Consider the following 18430-nt stretch of genomic DNA (forward strand, 5'->3'; position numbering starts at 1 on the left):
ACCTATCACAGGTTGTCATTGGAACGTAACTCGCGCAATAAACGAGGGACCACTGTACTCTGTAACAATGATAAGATATGATACTAAACTGCCAGAATATTTTAATCCATATTGTTCTCTACCTCTGGCTGGGTTGTCACACCCTGGTTTTGTGAGCCGACAATACATCAGGTCCAGTGAAAGGAGAAAATGTACCATCACTGGTCACAAGTCCCGCATTGTTGCAATGAATGTGTGCTAGAAAGAAGTGTGGCACACTGGTATGTAATTGTCTTCAGAAAAATAAGACCTTCAGTTGCTTGGCGAAAGATGGTGCACATTCAAAGGCATGTGTTGAGTGGTTTGAATGTAATTCAAGGTCTTTTTTTAGCTTGTTCTAGAGAATCTTTGGCATGAAGCTGAAAGCACATGCCCAGTTCCTCTTAGATTCAGGTTCAGGATACTTTATTTGTACCTGCAGGTAGATTTGGTTTGCAGTGGATGAGTCATCAATCCTCACATGCACATTTTTCAAGACAACACAGAAAACACAGAGCCCCTTCAACATCATCTACATTTTGTTCATTTAAATGATAGCTGCTGAAAAAAGCTACTTTTACATAGTTTAGATTTTATTGTTCTGCATTTGGGTTAATGCATTTATGGACATAATAATAATAATAATAATAATAATAATAATAAATAATACTGTATCTGGATCAGTAAAACAGCTAAACGCTATCATTGCATTCTTTCTAGAAAACTGTGACATGGTCACTGATATATGCATCTTTATTATCTAACTAAATTGATAAGTCCTAGTTCTAAGTGACCTTGTAAATGAAATATTTAAAGCTCTAATTCCTGACCCCCCACTTCTCAAAAACATCAAACTGGGTACGATTATGGCTAGTTTTTATCCTGATCTTTATCTTGGCACCGGGTTACAGTCAGCAGTTGTGCCGGGACAGACAGAGAAGCAGTTGAAAAGAGATGCATACAGTCACATATACAAACACGACAACACAAATATACAGAGGGAGACATGGAAGTTCCCACTCATTTTAATCAAAAGAACTCACCCGGAAATGCCATTCCCAAGGGGGATCTGTCTGTTTTTGTACAGATGTCACATGATAACTAAAATATTGTTAGGTTAGGGCAGCTGACATTATGTCTGGTAACTGGGTAAGAGTCAACCTAATTCAGCCTTTAACTGCAAGTATGAACATGTTTTAGTGAACACACACCTCACTATCGGTACTAACAGATTTTTTTTTTTAAAGCCCTTAACAGAAATGGTCTCAGTGGAGACGTGGCTGTAAAGTAGTCATTCTTAAGGAAGGAAAAATGGAGAAAAGGCTAAGGTATGCAGAACTACACAAGAACTGCACTGATGAGTGATGAATTCAAGTGTAAAATATTTGGTTGATATCAGTATATAAGGAGGAGGCTCTGTCATGGTTTGGAGCTGAATTTCAGCCAGTGGTGTTGGAGATCTGTCAAAACGATTTTTCATGTGTAAAAGTACCACCAGGTTTTTATCCACCATTAAATTCCACCTGAAAAGCATTTGCTGCCTTGTTCTGCATTACAATGATCCAAACATACTGCCAATGCAGTAAAAGCATGCCTAGATAGAAAAAAAACACAGTGGAAGTCAGTCATGGATCGGCCTCCCCAGAGCCCGGACCTCAACAGCACTGAAGCAGTGCGGGGTCATTTAAAGGGGGCCAGCATGCAAAGAAGAGCTTTGTCTTAGCCTGAAGAACTATTCCTGAAGACTACCAAAAATTTCCCAGAGAGAATTCAGGCAGTGTTGAAAAATAAAGGTGGTCGTACCAAATATTGACTTTCATGCTCATTAGAAATGTACAAACTCTGTTTTTGCCTTAGATACTGTATTTCCATATATTTTTATATGTATTTCAATTCAATTCAAGAACTTGTTCCACCTATTTCCCCCTTTTCCAAAATGTAAATATGAAGGGTGGTCTGAGACTGTTGCAGTACTGTATATGCTAAATGAGCTTAACCATTGCAAATAGACCTCATTTTAGCCAAAATGTCCCTTGAGCCCTACTGCTGCTTGTAGACAGCAGGCCCACTGAACAAGATAAAGTGTAATTAGGAGAGGCTTAATGGCCTTGGGAGGGATCCGCATTAGAGCTGCACGTCGACCATGCAAACGACTCCCTAGAACACAACTGTGTATTTTGTGTTTTGAAATGCTACGATATTAACGATTATAACTTGCAATCTTACAGCAGTGTTTTTGCAGTTATGCTCACTGAACTCTGTTTTTTAAAGTCATTAATTTGTTTTCATTAAGGATTTATTTTCTGTTATGAGATGCTGTTGTACCCATGAATATTTTCTCCATTTTAGCACAAGGTTTAAGCAAAGGATTTACAAGCATGCATGGAATAATGGTGCGTCATTGTGTGCTTTGGCCTAATGTCGTGCAGTTACTGTTTGCTGATTTGTTGTCCACAAAGTTGCATGTAAAATGAAAGCAGGTCAACATTTGGTCAGTTGCACTCTTTTATGTGCTCATAGGGGAGAAGGGGAGGCAAAAGAGGAGGGGATATCACAGATCTTCAGAGGCAGATAGAGAGGTTCTGTATACACAAGTAGCAATACAAACAGGAGATCCAGGCTCGATAAGAAAATTAAGGGAAAGGGTGCAACTCAAATAAGCCGAAATTGATACACCAACGGACGAACGAGTCTCTCTCGCTTCCTCATGAAAGCGCCCTCGTTGTCACTTGGAGAACAACAGAGGAAGATGAATGTCGAGGGACGGCTACAGAGGCACATCATTTGGATATTCAGACAGGCATTCTTTGGATTTTCTCATCAGATTTGGATACAGGACTAAATACAACCTGTCAAAAATTGTAAGAATTTTCCTTTGTCTGAGGCTGTGAGCTTCTGGCACCCAGGCAAGATACCGGTGGACTTTTGGATCAAACACGGCTTGTCATTTTAGATGCGAGGGACAAACGCTACACCCTAAGGCAATTGCAGGTTACGGTGCAGCGAGAACACCCAGAGGTGGTTGAAAAATTGTGACTTGGGTGTGTGAGTTATGCACTTCTGTGGTGGACAAGTGAGGCAGAGCATCCACAGACATTCAGATGGATACAGAGTGTTTGTGAGGTGGTTGTTGAATGCATGGTGAGAAGACAAGGAAGGATTTAAGTTTTGCTTTATGTGAAAGATCAAGACGTGTGGAAGAACCTTATTCCTTTTTTTTCTAATATAAAAAAGAAGTTTTCACTTTGGAGTAGCCTTTTATTAAGCAGGAAAAAGTAAGTATAGGTCGCCACGGTAATGGTATTGGATTTTTACTTTTGAGTTACAGGCAGCTTTGAAGGAACAATGAAGGAGCTGGAACAATCCAAAGAGCTGACCTGGGATTTTGACCAATCCTGGAGTTCATTGCTAACACCAGCTGCACGCCTCTGTCTCAACACCTTGGATTTTTCCGACCTCTGGGATGAGGAAGACAGCACAGAGGATGAGGGAACCCTAACAACTATCAAATCATCAATTTGTCTCCGAGCACCTCCGGCGCCCCCTCCTCTTCCTCCCCCACCTCCCCCTCCTCCTTCTCTCGCCTCACCTTTGCCCTCAGCTTCACCTAAAGATGGTACCGTTAAGTCTCGCACTTTGAAGCTTCACTGGAGGGAGCTGCAGAATCTGGCACCGCTCCCCAGGATGACACGCTTTGGGACTCAGACCATTTGGGCCAGACTCGAGCCGGTGAATTTGGATAAAAACCATCTGGAGTACTTGTTTAAGTCTAAAGCCAATAGCAGCAGTCTGAACATTGTTTCAGGGCGGCAGGTGAGACTGATGACAGAGACATCCTTTTGTTCATTCATCCATGTAATTCTGGTTTTCAAATAGCTACAAACTGATGTGCATTATATAGATTAAAATGCCTTAAATCCTTTTTTATTCCCCCTCAACACAGAAGCAGCCATCAATATCGGTGTTGGGAGTGAAGCGCAGCAACATCATAACTATTGCCCTGAGCAGCTTGCCCCCTCCGCGCCTCCTCCCCCCTGCTATCTACAGCATGGACAGCTGTGTGTTAGAAAGAGAGGACATTCAGGTACAGTAAAGGGTAAATCGCCCAGATTTCGAGCTAAAGCATTTTTGTTTGATGAACTACCCAGCAATACCCAGGTAAAATAAAAGGGTTACAAACTAGGTCTAAGATAATCTGTTCTACGCTCATTCCAAAACAGCGTCTTCAGGCACTGATCCCGACTGAAGAGGAACTCTGCCTGATCAAAGAGGCCAAGGCCCAGAACCCTAATGCCTCTCTGGCACCGGCTGAGCTTTGCCTCCTCACTTTGGGGGAAATCCCACACTTGAGCACCAGGCTTCAGCTTTGGGCCTTTGCTCTGGATTACGACTCCTTGGAGAGGGTAAATAAAAATCCAATAATTTCCCACTCACAGATCATTACATAATGAAGCTTTGCCAAGACCCCTTGGTGTCACATTTTTATGCACTCCATCAAACATTTAAGATATTCCCATAGACTTCAGTAAGTCTATAAATAGTCTGGTTTTATCAGTGTTCCTGGATGCATAACAGTGATAACCAAAGAACAGAGACAGAAGCTTGTTGCAGATGGAAGAAGCTTGCATAAAAGTTGCCTAAAAAGGAGCAGCCAAGGCAAGCTCCTCTCGTTGTTTTTCTATGGCACGCCACCACTCCCACCCATGTGCAGTTTTCATTGCTTGTATTCATGCAGTATCATGGTACACTTTGAACAACACACAATATGTCAGATAATAACACATAAAATGTAATCAAACATGATAAACTACACTTTAGTGCACAGTTTGGAGAACCGCAAATAATGTCTTGCAAAGTTGAATGAAAGTGCAGGACAAGAGATGCTGCTGTATAAGGACACTGCACTTATACAAACTAACACAGGTTCTGCAGGGCAAAAACACCACTGTGATGACTTCTCCTAATACATCACCTGACTAAAAATAAAAGATGGATGTGATGGCTCAACTATTCTATATGAACCACCAAAACGCCCTCTAAATGTATACTCCTCTTAAAAAGGAAATTGCTGAGCCTCTCTTCCATCTGAAGTTGGGCATGGAACAACTGGCAGCCAGCCAGACCTTCAAGTACATCCTGGCGACAGTGCTAGCGATCGGTAACTTTCTCAACGGATGTAAGGTGAGTGCATTCCGACGCAAGCTTGATTTTATCCATCTTTCCATTATTTCTTGCAACACATTGTTTTATCCCAAGGCCCGTGGTTTTGAGCTGAGTTACCTGGGGAAGCTGTCTCAGGTAAGGGACACACACACTCGCCAGCCCCTGCTGCACCACGTCTGCGTGTTACTGCTGCAGCTCTATCCAGAATCCTCTGACCTCTACTCGGACATCACCGCGGTTACTAAAGGTGGAAAGGTGTGTGGCTGCATCTGTGGATTTGCATTTGTCTAACACAGCTGATTCATTCTGAAGATCACTTATAGAGTCAGTTAAACCAGCAAACTGTGGAAAGCACAAAACCTTCTCTTCTTTACAGTGTGACTACTCCCAAGTCCAGTCTAACTTTACCCAGCTGGAGAGCCTGTGCAAAGCATCATGGGAGCAGGTGAAGCTGCTGAATAAAGCCGACGAAAAGAGGAAAGGAGGAAAGGGGGAAAAGATGAAAGGGATAGGTGATGAGGCCCTGGCCCCGGACGGTTCGCTCCGTCACAGGCTTCCGAAGATTCTGAAAGAGTGTGAGGAAAGGCTGAAAGTCCTAAGAGCCGTCCATCGTAGGGTTATCAACAGGTACTCTAATCATATTTTAAATGATATTTGTTAGCAAACAAAACATTTTCCATCAGAATCAGAATCAGAATCAGAATACTTTATTGATCCCTGGGGGAAATTATTTTTTGTTACAGTGCTCCATTTTAAACCAACATTAAGACAAGACAGACAATACGCTAACTAAGAATAGTACAATATATTCTTAGTTAGCGTATCTCAGTCCTTACTCACATAGGCCAAGCACTTTTTCAAGTTTCACTGCTACTTCCTGAGCCGTGGGGACTATTTGTACAGATGTTTTCCATACAAAGTGTACACATCCACAGCAGTCTGCTAGCAATACAAGGAAAAGCACAAGGAAGTTTTCATTGCAGCATCTTAAGCTTCTTTGTGATAAATTTTATCTGAAAGTTCTCTAGCAATTGGTGGTTTCCAGGAGGCCATGGATCTGCCAGTGGGTATGGCAGACTGACTGACTCCTTACTCAACAAGTCTTTGCTTACACCGTTTTTACTTTTTTCTAGGTTCCACTCTTTTCTCCTGTTCCTTGGCTACTCCCGGGCCATGGTGAGGGACACCAAACCGGAGGACTTCTGCAAAACCATCAGTAACTTTTCCCTGGAGTACAGGACCATGCAACAGGCTATCCTACTGCAGAGAGAAAGAGAGCGGGAGCGACAGAAAAATGCGACCGAAAGCCCGGGTCCAAACACCCCTGTAGGAAAAAGAAAAAATCAACAAACTCCATCAAAGGTTATTACACTAAATTAATTTATACAAAAATATTATAGTCAATTTGGGGGGTATGAGGGCACTATTTTATTAATCCATTCATACTCCTCCAGGACAATGATGAGCAGGGTAGGCTGGAGGAGGTACTGAGAACACCCGAGTCCATGTCAAGATTGGATGTTACTTTGCCTCGAAACAGGAAGAGGATGGCTGACCTCCAAGGTACTTTATATAATATGCTCATTCCATTTTTTGTATATATATATATGTACATGTATATGTATACCCCCCCCCCCCCCCAACAGCCCTTTTGAATGTCTCCCTACTTCTGAGGTCTCAAGGTTGGCCAGTATGATTGTCATGTGTCACAAATGAATTCCTTTTTGTTTACCTCACAGGTGCATTTTCTCGGAAAATGAAGTGGTGACCCTGCTGACATATGCAGAAGCAATGTGTGATTGTTATTAATGGCATTGTTGTTACACTGCAGCTTTACATTTAGAGCACTATACCAGTAAGAGATTGACAAGCGCATGAGATTTCACATGCTATTCAATGTTAATGAATAAAATGGTTTTGGTAAAATAATGGTTTTGATCAAATACATAAAAATATATTCATTTCTATCTCTGTCTTAATGGAACTAATTCAAATAAACTACAACTTCAACAATCAATTGGATCAAATCTATTGTGTATGTAACATTAACTGAATTTTTCATATTAGCTCCTTAATAAAAAATAAATAAAAGTAAAGACTCAAAATAGAGACTGGCAAGCGTGTCTGTTTTTAGGACTTAACCCCTGCTGCTCTCAACCAGTAAAACACTACAGTTGTGCCTCGGTTTCGGGTTAAAACAAAGCACAGCCATCAATGTTTTAGAGCCACAAACTAGCAGTGTCGTACGTACCGTCGGGTAGTCAATTGATTAGCATACATGAATGTCGTCATCAATGAGCGGCAACGGCAGTGGCAAGAGCACGAAACCTATCAGCGAAGAGATTAAACAGACACGGGCTCAGGATATCCAATCAGAAACTAGGATTCGGAAGCGGGCGTGGCCTTCCCCTGTCGCCAGTGCGAGTCGACGCCATTTCGTGTCCACTGGTTTCAAGGTGATACGTTGAGCCAGCAGCGCTGTAAGCGGATCTTTACCCGTGCAAGTAGAAAGAGCGTTGAATTGTTCTCATTTTTAGTGTTAAACTCCTGGTGAGTATTTTTAAATGAGAGATTTTTTTTTACCTTTTTACATTTTTTTGTTTTTGTCCTGACTTTGAACCGTCTTTGGGACTTTTTGTTTTTATTTTTAATGTGTTTTTTCCCCTCCTGGCTGGTATTCCTGAGACTGTGTTGGCTGTAGTGACGTACATTTTGTGATGGCACAAACTGCACAGAAACTAGTTTTAAGTAGCTTCCACAACAACATATAGACTTATATATATTTTTTATTATTATTATTTGTTTTTATTTTTTCGAATACGACATTTTAAAGGCTTGATTTTTGTAGGGATGCCGTGTAAAACTATGATTTATTTGCGTGTGCTCTAATTTCTATGAAGATAAAATATGGAAGGATTTTCTGGACAGTTTTGCCAGAAAGAAAATAAAAGTGTCGCCGTTTTTCTGGGAATATGTTTTTAAATTTTGCATTTTATTCTGGTCCTGTGTTTTGCCTCCACTTGAAACTTGTTATGCGGTCGTTTACAACGAGTCCTAACGACGTATTTTTCCGTTTTCTGTGTGATTTTGGCGGTGCTGAGGCGGTGTGTTTGCCGCAGCTGATCTCAGGAGTCCTGTTATTTTGCAGGCGAGATGTTTTCCCTCTGTGAGAAGCGGGGGCGTTTTTGGAGGAACATTAAAGCAACAGTGCTTTTATGTATCGCACGTTCATGGACGGGGGAGGGAGGGGGGGCTGTAACACTGGCACTACAGAATTATGCATTTGGTAATTTTGATATAATTACTCATTTTTTGTGTTTTAACAATCTTGGCAATGTACTCTGAGCTGTGCAGCTGCTTAGACCTGAAGTGCTCAAGTGGGCCTGCTGTAAGGCAGGCTTATAGACCTATGTGGGGTTTTTTTTAGCCTTTCATTGGATTTAAAGCTTTATGAATTAATATTTATATACTAATAAACAAACTTATAATCAATTATGCAACATTTTACAGTGGAAAGTCAATGAAGTCTACTTTTTTTTTTTTTTTTTTTTTTTTTTTTTTGGACCCACCTTGCTCTACCCAACTTCCACGGTCCCCAAGTGGGTGTGGTCTGCAGTGAAGTGGCCTTAAGCAGGGGTGTTGTTCTGACCCCTACATGGAGGGCAGGCAGGAGGCCAAAATAAAGCACCCACCGCCCTTTTCGCAGACCACTGATTCCTTTGTGGGTCAGTTTACATTAACATAGAAGCTCAGATAGCAAAATTGTTTTTTTTTGTGTTATAAATGATAGAGTTCAGTGAAGAGATGCAGATTTAAAATGTCAATTTCTCCTTCAGAATCCCTGGTGTTAAAGGTAGTATAACAGCTAATCCAGGTTTATCGTTCTGTAGAATGAAAAAAAGTTAAATGTAATAAAGTTGAAGTCCTACTGAACTCACTATCATGTAATTATTTTTAAATTTCAGGATTTTTCCAGAAGGTATAAAGTAAAAACACTCTTTGGTAGGTACTACATTTTTTTTAATGCAGTACTCATAATCACCTCTAGGGGCACTTGCACTCCAATTTGATAAACACCGGTTTCACAATATTACCAGATCTGTTAAGAATAAAATCTTCATCTTTATTCTAGCTGTACTAAATGGACAGAACTGTACTGTACATCTACAGGAGCTGCTCAGTCATGGTAACCCAGGCCATGAAGCTCCTGGTGCACAGTGTTTGTGCTGATGTTAATGCAAGAGGAGATTTGCAGCTCTGCAGTAATTTGCTTAGCAGGGGTTTTGTGACCTTTAAGCATCGGCGACCCCGGTCTGTAACTTTACAACATCGGGCACGCTACTACTTCAAAATGCTTCCATCTTGCAATAACACCACTTAAAGCTGATCGTGGAATATCTAAGATCGAGGAAACCTCATCAGAAGTCCAGTACGTCTGTACTACCTAAAGTGCATATAGTTAAACAGTCATGAGCTGTAATAAGTATCTTTATTGTAGATGTGATTTTTAAAATGTCTAATCATATTTTTCCATTAGTGTTTTTAAATTTTGGTTTAAGAAGAAATTCCTTGGAAAACTTGACTTCTCATATTCCCGGATCTCTTGTCACCGCAGTGTGATGTAGAGCTCACAACTTATCCTAAATAAGTGATGAGCCGCTTTTGTAGCGTTCATGTTTTTTGCCCTGACGTTTTCTCCCCTGCTTGTTGTGATGACAGCATCAGAACAGTCTAGAAACCTTCTTTTCTAATTTCTACCTTTTTTTTTTGTTTCCCCCATTTAGTTTTTGAAGCCACTTTTTTCAGCAGCAGCAAATCGTAAGTTGGTCTACACTTTTTTGTTTTTTCACCTCAACTTTTGCATCATTTTTTTTAATATATTACTCCACTTTCACCCCTTTTTGGCATTAGTCTATTTTCTACCTCCCCCACCACCCCCTTTTTTTCTTTTTTGTTTAAAAGTAGAGAGTAGTTCGGGGGGCTTTGGGTGCTGTAAAAGAAGAGAAATCAGCCACTTAATTTTCAAACTGTTTGGCCCTAATGGCCTCATAAATGCGCCTCCCAGTTTGTGATAATCAGATGCATCATGCTGTTGATTGTGAGTGGCCCAGTTTGTGTTGGAGCTGATTGCTGGATAACACCTCTTCAAATCTTCCCACATAAAGTGCTTAGATGAAGGAAAAGCACCGACAGAGACCAAAAAGAGGACTGTTTCTCCTTCTTTGGAGTGATTTTTTTCCCCTGTTCTTTTTGTTGTGAGTGTGCATGTTAATTGACAAATTAAAAAGTGCTCCATTACTTACGTAAACACAAAGTTGCCTGCTCTATAAGAGGCAATTATCTGTCCCTAAAGTGGCTTTTTACTGCAGCATGCAAGGGAAATAACCTTAATGAGTGACTAATTCAGTAATCACTAAACACTGATTTTTTTTTCTGCCCCTTTTTTTCTTTTTTTTTAAATTCAGATATTTTTTTAACAAGTTCCATTTCACCTTTTCACCTCCATCATCTCTGATCTGATTTGGAAAACAAATCAAAAGAACCTCTGGTGACGACCACGTCGCCACTTTCTGCTCCCTGAATGTGTATTAAAAAAACCTCTAGCAGAGCTGCTCTTGTCATTTTGTCTCGTCTGTCTTCAAGCATGAATCCTGAGAGCTGCAGTGTGTTGTCACAGTTGAAGCACAAACACAAATCCAACACTCAGAGGGAAGCTGAACAGTGAACAGGTTTTTTATGGAGTTGTAAAATGAGGCCCAGATGAGGCAGTGGATAAGAAAAGTTCCACAGAGGTGTGTTGAGCCATTAATGAGTGACTATAATAAGCAGTTGTTCCTGAATAATGAGCCCCCACATGTTGAATTTAGAATTAAATCACAAGGGGACCACAAACTATCATGCAATTGAATAGAACTGGAAACGTAACAGGCCTGCAGTGAATGCTAGTTAAAGGAAGTGAACACAAATGGCTCCAAATATCATTACACATAAAAGACAAACAAGGTCCTCCAATTGATGGGCATGTGCCCAAAGATTTGAAAATTGCAAAATTGGTGTTTGCAAGATATTTGCCTGTTTCAGTCCAAACACAAGCTTCCCATCCACATGCCTATAACATACAAGGGTTTAATGTTCCTTTCTCCATCTTGTGTGTAAATATAACTTGACTGGTTGTGTTTAGCATCAGACATTCAGATCACACTAGAGTGCACGTGTGCCTTGATATTCTTGCCTAAACCCCCCACAAAGCTTTAGAAACATAAGCTAAAGAGGCCACAGTTGTCCCTGGCACCTCCTGAACACGCCCCATGTTGTAGACGTCCTGTCAGCTCGCCAAACAGTAGACGCATCCTGGCCAAAATCATGCAGTGGCAAGCAGCGCTTTCAGCTGTGGCCGGAATGCTGTAAACTGTAATCCTCTGCTAGGAGTCACCAGCCAGAGCGGGGAGAGGCTGCTGGGCGCCGTTGTTTGGCAGCTGAGGTGTGACTTTGCAGTAGCTGAAGTGGTGGATAATGAGATGAATGACTCTGGGGACTGAGCAAAGAAGATCATTTCCCGCATGCTGGGGTTTAAAGTTTACTACAGAATTGTGACCAGAATAAAATAAAGACTTCTTATGAAATCACCCTTTTCCTGTAGTGTCGCTTTGACACTGCATTCAGGGACTTGTCCCCCTCTCCTGCAGTGTTACATAACTTTGCAGTATTGGCCACTGGTGAGACAGCAATCCAGCAACAGTGTGGCAAGACTGTACTAATTAAAATCAACGCTGGTACGCCACTGACTGCATGCATACACTGTGCGTTTATGCAGAACAGCAACAGGAGAAGCTTCCAAAACTGCACCGATGCAAGTGAAACATGACGTGATGCAAAACTTTCATGTCAGCAGAGCCGTCAGAGGGGACTCTAACATGTGGCAGCCAACATGGCGGATTGTTACTGGCATACACCGAAAGAAGGGGATCGTACCTGCAGACTCGCGAAGTGCACATGACGCAAACTTCCTGGTGTGCGACGATCCAATTTTGATGCAGTCGGCACTTCAGAGGTTGCTGTGTTTATTAAGCTGTACAACACATTTTATAAGCTTTGTCCAGCTGCTGTAATGCAAAGAAAATCATTTTAGCTTCTTCACCCTCTATGGAGGATGAAGGTTATTGGATTTGCTCACGAGTGAATATGCTTGTTTTTGTCATAACAATTTATCCCACAGGTTTTTAAAATATTTTAACACCTCTTTCCATTTTAATCCCCTTTTTTGGCCAAATATGAGGAAAAATCCTATCTTTTGGAGGTGCAGCAAAAATCCCCCCCACAGTCTCCATGTTTCATAGCTTCTCCACGATCCTCTTCTCTCCAACAGACACAGACAGGCAGACCTCCACCGACCCGAGTACAGACACAATGGAGTGAGTGCTGGCTGCTTCATGACCCGATCACACTGTCTACTCTGTCTAGTATCTATTTTTAGATGCTCTTGATAGTGCAAACTTGCAGTTAGTGTGTAAGGGGTAAGAAGCACAACTTAAAGTTCCTTGTGCGTAACAGTAATTGCAGTGGCATTCTCATATGATTATAATGAGGCTATTATGTAATTAGAGATAAATGAACTCAGTTTGATTAAAGAGAATTAATACCTGTATTCACAATGACGAAGCATGTGAAGCTTTTCATACACAAAATGCCAAAAATTAGTTGGAACGGCTGCTGGTTTTAACATTTTAGAAGTCAGGTTTTCATCTTTGGATGTTTTATAAACTATTAGATCAAAAGAAATTCATCAATAATCAATTCACTGACTATCATTCTGAATTCTCAAAGGCAGTGTGATTCAAGTCATACCGTTAAAGAACTTGAAGGTTCAACACTCACACTGACCTTTGAGCAGAGATTATCATTAAACTTTAGTACAAGACAAATCTATATCACACCTTCTTGTTTCTCTAAACACTGCTGACCTCCACATGCTGACCTGCTTTTCTTTCCCCACTGCTATCTTCACCCATGCACTCACCCTTCTCTTTCTGCCTCCCTGCCAGTTGGTCATCATCCTCCTCCTCCAGCCTGATGGCCAGCAGCAACGTGACCAACAAGACCGACCCCCACTCCCTCAACTCCCGCGTCTTCATCGGCAACCTCAACACCCTGCTGGTCACCAAGGCCGATGTGGAGGCGATCTTCTCCAAGTACGGCAAGATCTTCGGCTGCTCCGTCCACAAGGGCTACGCCTTCGTCCAGTACTCCAACGAGAGGAACGCCAGGGCCGCCGTGGCCGGGGAGGACGGCCGCATGATCGTTGGACAGGTGCTAGGTGAGATGGAGGAAAAAAACAGCATGTTAAGGTATTGCTTGGTAATGTCACTGAAGAATAAAGCAAGTTAACCAATAATATAATACTATTTGCACTACATTAAAGACTTTTGGAAGTGTTAGATAGTATATTTTGTTACCATATTTTGTGATCTAGGTATGCCTCCTTCTGTGCAGCGTATATGTGATATAGGTAAAGTTGTGGCAGTAGCTTTATATTGTACTGCACTGAAAGCACTGAAAGCAAAATCAGTCTTTCTAATTTGGCAGGAAAGCAAATGAATACATTTTCCAACCTCCTATTTTTCTAATCACGAGTGCATTTAGAAAATTGTATGGAGACACAAAGTATAGGCTGTAAATATGTTCACTCCCTGACTTGTATCTGTTACAATGTGCAGTTTATTTGCTCACCTACAGATTAAAATCTGGGACGTCCTTCCCATTTCACAGTTTAAACACATGCTGCTGCCCTCTAGTGTTACAATCAAGTAAAATGAAGTAAAGAAAGAGGAGAGTTGCTTCATATCCACTCTGAACAAGAGCAGAGGAGCCTCTCTGTTGTTCAGGCAAATAAAAATAAATGTGAGGACTTATTTGCCGATACAGTCTGTTAGAGGTAAAACCTGCACTAGTCTGACAAAAATAACATACCAGATGGAGATGTGGTGTGATGTGTTTGATGAAATTTCACACATTCTCTCCCATAGCGTTTTTCTTTCCTGGATTTCTAGTCCATCCTACCTTACCTCGATGTTTCTCCTCCTACAGACATCAATCTGGCAGGTGAACCGAAGCCTCATAGATCGAAGACAGTGAAGCGATCTGCAGGAGACATGTACAGGTGTGTGCATGCTGCTTTGCTCTCAGTCACAGTGCAGCAGCTTTAGCACATTGCTGGCTAATCTTTCTGTCCCCTCTCTTTTCACAGTTCATCTTTTGATTTGGACTACGACTTCCAAAGAGATTACTATGACAGGTAAGCAGTTTATTCTTTACACATGTAAGAATAATCTGCCTGCTGCTCAGCACATTTTTGGCCAGCTGGGGGGTTGTAAAGCAGCTTGCAGAGCCAGTAAGCTCAACACTTTGATGCTCTCCTTCTCAGAATGTACTCCTACCAGTCCCGGGTGCCTCCTCCTCCTCCCCCTCTGTCCCGCGCGGTCATCCCCTCCAAACGTCCCAGGGTGAGCCTGAGCAGCGGAGGGAGCCGACGAACCAAGACCAGCTTCTCCTCCTCCTCCTCCAAGAGCAGCCAGAGAACTTCACGTACAAGTAGGTTCCTCACAGAGTCATCCATGCCGTCTTTACTGGTGACTTCCAAAGGTCATCTCAGTAGTGGCTTATCCCATACTTCCCCTACAGTGAAGGCAGATGATCTACAGACCATAAAAAGGGAGCTTACACAGATCAAACACAAGGTGGACTACCTGTTGGAGAGCTTAGACCACATGGAGAAGGACCACAGCAAGAAATCAGGTGGGTCCTACTTTGATTTTAGGGCTGCCAGGAATCACGTCAACAGCCTAAAAACCTCCAAGAATGCATTTACAAACAGACACGTGTACGTGATTATTTACTTGTCAGGTTGGCATTAGCTAATACCAGTTCAAGCAAAGTCCACTTCTTCCAAAAGAGAAGATGTCATTTTTTTTCACAAATATATTCTCTGTGACTCACGCTGCACAAAGATGAGTCATGGAGGTGCTTATGCAAATGTTAAATATACATTTCATGCACCCAGCGCCATCAATTATATAAACGTTCCAGGTATGGAGCAGACTGGCAGAAACAGAAAAATCAGCTTTTTATTTGAGTGTTTTTGTGTGTTTTCTTTCCACCCTCTACTCAGAGATGAAAAGCTCCAAACCTGAGCCAGGTGAAGTGTCTCCTCTTCACTCATCTACCTCCAGCAAGAAGGAAGACAGTCTGAAGAGGGGCAAAGAGAGCCGGGAGCTGAATGACTCAGAGGAGGAGGGAGACCTGCTGGAGGATGAAGATGAGGTGAGGACAGGGGGAAAAGGAAAGGAGGACATCAGCAGCTGTTTTAAACAAGTTGTTGTATGCACATAGTTTGTTTTCAGCTATTATTCAACAGGCGAATTTAGTGCAAAGAACCTAACATGATTTATTTTTAAAACCATAAATCCAAAAAAGTTGGGATGATGTTAAAATATAAATAAAATTATTTCCAAAAACCATAAAACAATATTTCTTTCATAGTAGAGCAAAGGAAATATCAGATGTTTAAAGCTGGACATTTTACTGTTTTGTGAAAAATAGAAGCTCATTTTACATTTAATTGCAGCAACACATCTAAGGAGAGTTAGGCTGAGGGCAACAAGAGAAACAGCTGGAGGAGCATTTTGCAGCTCGTTAGGTTACCCAGTAAAGAGTCAGTCACATGATTGGGAGAGCCGGTTTTATGGGCTGAGGTTTACCAATGTGCAAAAATCCTGCACATATAGATACTGGAACAATTGCTCAACATAAAATTGTGAATACTTGAATCTCTCATCATCTATAGCAGTGGTCCCCAACCCCCGGGCCTCGGACCGGTACCGGTCCGTGAGTCGTTTGGTACCGGGCCACGAGAGTTGAGGCTCAGGTGTGAAATGTATGGTTTTCAGGGTTTTATCGGTTTTCAGCGTTATTTTGTTATCGTTTTAATCGTTAACTCGGTTTTCCTGGGTCTTTTCACGTGTGTTATGAATAAATCTTCTTTTTTTTCGGTACAGGTACTAGTTTTATTTTGTTGTATTTATCCGCGACACCTTAAAGGCCGGTCCGTGAAAATATTTTCGGGCATAAACCGGTCCGTGGCGCAAAAAAGGTTGGAGACCGCTGATCTACAGAGCATAACGTCATCAAAAGATTCAGAGCATAAGGCCAAAGACCAGTATTGATCTTCGGGCCCTGAGGCAGCACTGCATTAAAAACAGACATGACTGTGTCATGGAAATCACTGCATGGGCTCAGAAACACTTTTAGAGATGTGGAAAAGCTTCATAAGTGCTGAAAGGTATACAGATGAAGTCTTTGTCGGCAGAGGCCTTGCATACGTTGTAGATATATATTGATCATAATCATTGCATTTGATAGTTATACTTACATTTTACACACCGTCCCAACTACTGTGGAGTTTGGGCTTCATTTGCTTGATCCATGTGTCAAATACTGACGTTAACCTTTGTCCTGTGTGTGTGTCCCTGTGTGCAGACGAAAAGCAGAGGGAGAGAGGACGATGATGATGATGAAGGTGAGCAGGAGGAAGGAGAAGACGATAGTGCTAACGGAGATGAATCCTGAATGTGAAACACACACACTCACATTTCTCCACACCAGACTTGTACGCAGTGGTCATGTCTGCTGAACTGACTGGACAGTTATTTACATCATATGGTAGCTATCACTCCTCTCATGTACAAATTCACAGATATGAGAAGTACTTGTTTCAGAATTTTCTTTCAAGTCGGGAAGGTAAATATACTCTTTTTTTTTTATTTGACTTTTTATATGAACATGTTTCTGCTTCTTTCGCATAAACAGCAAACTCAGCCGAGCTTAACTGTAACGTTTTATGTGTTTGAACGATTTGTCACAACGGATTAAAGAACTGATTGAAAAATCGAGTCCCTTACCAGCTATTAGCTAGCTAGCTCAAGTGCCGCAGTTTGAACTAGTGTGTAGTCTTTAATGTTGGTGGGCTCCTGCTAGACGTTTTAACATTTAAAATGTATTGCTGATCCAGCTGCTGCACAGCTGCCTCCTAACCAGCAGGTGGCAGTGTGTCCCAATAAGTGGCCCACACAAAGGCCACAAAGAGTACTTCTTTTGTTCTCAGAAAATCTTGGACTTCTGCTTGTCGGATAATGCCACAAGCATGTGCTCGTTTGTGGCCACACAGATCCTCACTGGTCCTGAAATAGTCTTGTGTGCTGCGGAGGTGTGATGACCTTTACTGACCTTGACTTGTGTAATGCAGTGATGCTCCATGTTTGTTTGTGTCCGTCTCTTCTGTTTCCTGTTTCATCTGACTGCACTGGTAAAAGTGAATAAACATGTTTTCCAGTGTGGAGCCTCTGTGAGCCTTTCATCCAGTCCAGATGCACACAGTCGCTGTGGCATTCAGGTGGGGCTAAATCAATGAACTGAACTGAGAAACTGTGCGTTATGCAACAGTGTGCTGAGTTGACAGGTTGAGGCTTCAGTGAGCAGGATTTTTATAACTAATTTGGTATTTTCTCATATACCTCCAGGTCCATGTAGTTAGTTTTAGCTCTAAAATTCCTACAAAGGTTTGTTAACAGCTGTGCACACTGACCCTTCACATCACACAAGACTTGTGACTCAGCTGGTCGAGCGGCTTGTCTAGCAATTAGAAAGAAAGCAGATTGATCGCGGGCTCCTGTACTCTTCAGGCTGCATGCCAAAGTGTCTTTTGGGCAAGATGCAGAAGCCCGAGTTGCTCCTGATGCATCCATTGGAGTGAGTGTGTGAACGTGAAAGTGCTGTATGAATACTGTATTTTTCGCACTATACGGCGCACTTAAAATTAAATTTTCTCAAAAATATACAGCTTACAATCCGGTGCGCCTTATGTTTGAATTCTGGTTGTGCTTACTGACCTCAAAACGATTTTATGTGGTACACAGCGCTCAAAAATCTGTCAAAAAATGTTTTAGTGCGACTTTGGTAATCTACGAAGCTGCATCGCTTGATGGATTGTTGGAGCATTATGGCTACTGTAGTCAGGAGCCTCGCGGAGTAATCTGGGTCCAAAACGCCGTCCGCTTCAGGTCCCAAAATCAAACGATCACTGCGGCATCACTGAGTTAAAAACTGTCTAAATTCTTTCATCTTTAATAAAATGATCAGCGTTGCTGCTTTACCAGGTGTAACGATTAAGTTTAATATCCAGGCAGAATGTATTAAA

At 41.8% G+C, this 18430-nt stretch overlaps 2 protein-coding genes across 7 annotated transcripts; both read left to right on the forward strand.

Moving 5' to 3' along the window:
- The first annotated feature begins 3141 nt into the window (after positions 1-3141).
- On the forward strand, positions 3142-7214 carry LOC309703285 (FH1/FH2 domain-containing protein 1). Of its 2 annotated transcripts, XM_082528046.1 has the most exons (9): positions 3142-3831; positions 3962-4102; positions 4239-4421; positions 5080-5199; positions 5275-5436; positions 5558-5808; positions 6315-6543; positions 6636-6744; positions 6921-7214. In XM_082528046.1, the coding sequence occupies exons 1-9, from the start codon at positions 3364-3366 to the stop codon at positions 6947-6949; spliced, it is 1692 nt and encodes a 563-aa protein (XP_082384172.1). In that variant the 5' UTR covers positions 3142-3363; the 3' UTR covers positions 6950-7214. The 2 variants fall into 2 exon arrangements, with proteins under 2 accessions (XP_082384172.1, XP_082384171.1); XM_082528045.1 differs by having other exon boundaries at positions 5080-5436.
- A 363-nt stretch (positions 7215-7577) lies between these two features.
- On the forward strand, positions 7578-17560 carry LOC309703288 (heterogeneous nuclear ribonucleoprotein C). Of its 5 annotated transcripts, XM_082528055.1 has the most exons (11): positions 7582-7731; positions 9147-9183; positions 9966-9999; positions 12548-12593; positions 13224-13495; positions 14266-14338; positions 14426-14473; positions 14603-14769; positions 14860-14973; positions 15347-15498; positions 16714-17560. In XM_082528055.1, exons 4-11 carry the CDS (start codon positions 12589-12591, stop codon positions 16801-16803), a joined length of 921 nt encoding a protein of 306 aa, XP_082384181.1. In that variant the 5' UTR covers positions 7582-7731; positions 9147-9183; positions 9966-9999; positions 12548-12588; the 3' UTR covers positions 16804-17560. The 5 variants fall into 5 exon arrangements, with proteins under 5 accessions (XP_082384177.1, XP_082384180.1, XP_082384179.1 ...); XM_082528051.1 differs by having other exon boundaries at positions 7578-7731; positions 14603-14973; XM_082528054.1 differs by lacking the exon at positions 9147-9183 and having other exon boundaries at positions 7578-7731; positions 14603-14973.
- The last annotated feature ends 870 nt before the right edge of the window (positions 17561-18430 follow it).

Source organism: Aulonocara stuartgranti (genome assembly GCF_965226115.1).
Source record: "Aulonocara stuartgranti genome assembly, chromosome: 3".
NCBI classification, from domain to species: Eukaryota; Metazoa; Chordata; class Actinopteri; order Cichliformes; family Cichlidae; genus Aulonocara; species Aulonocara stuartgranti.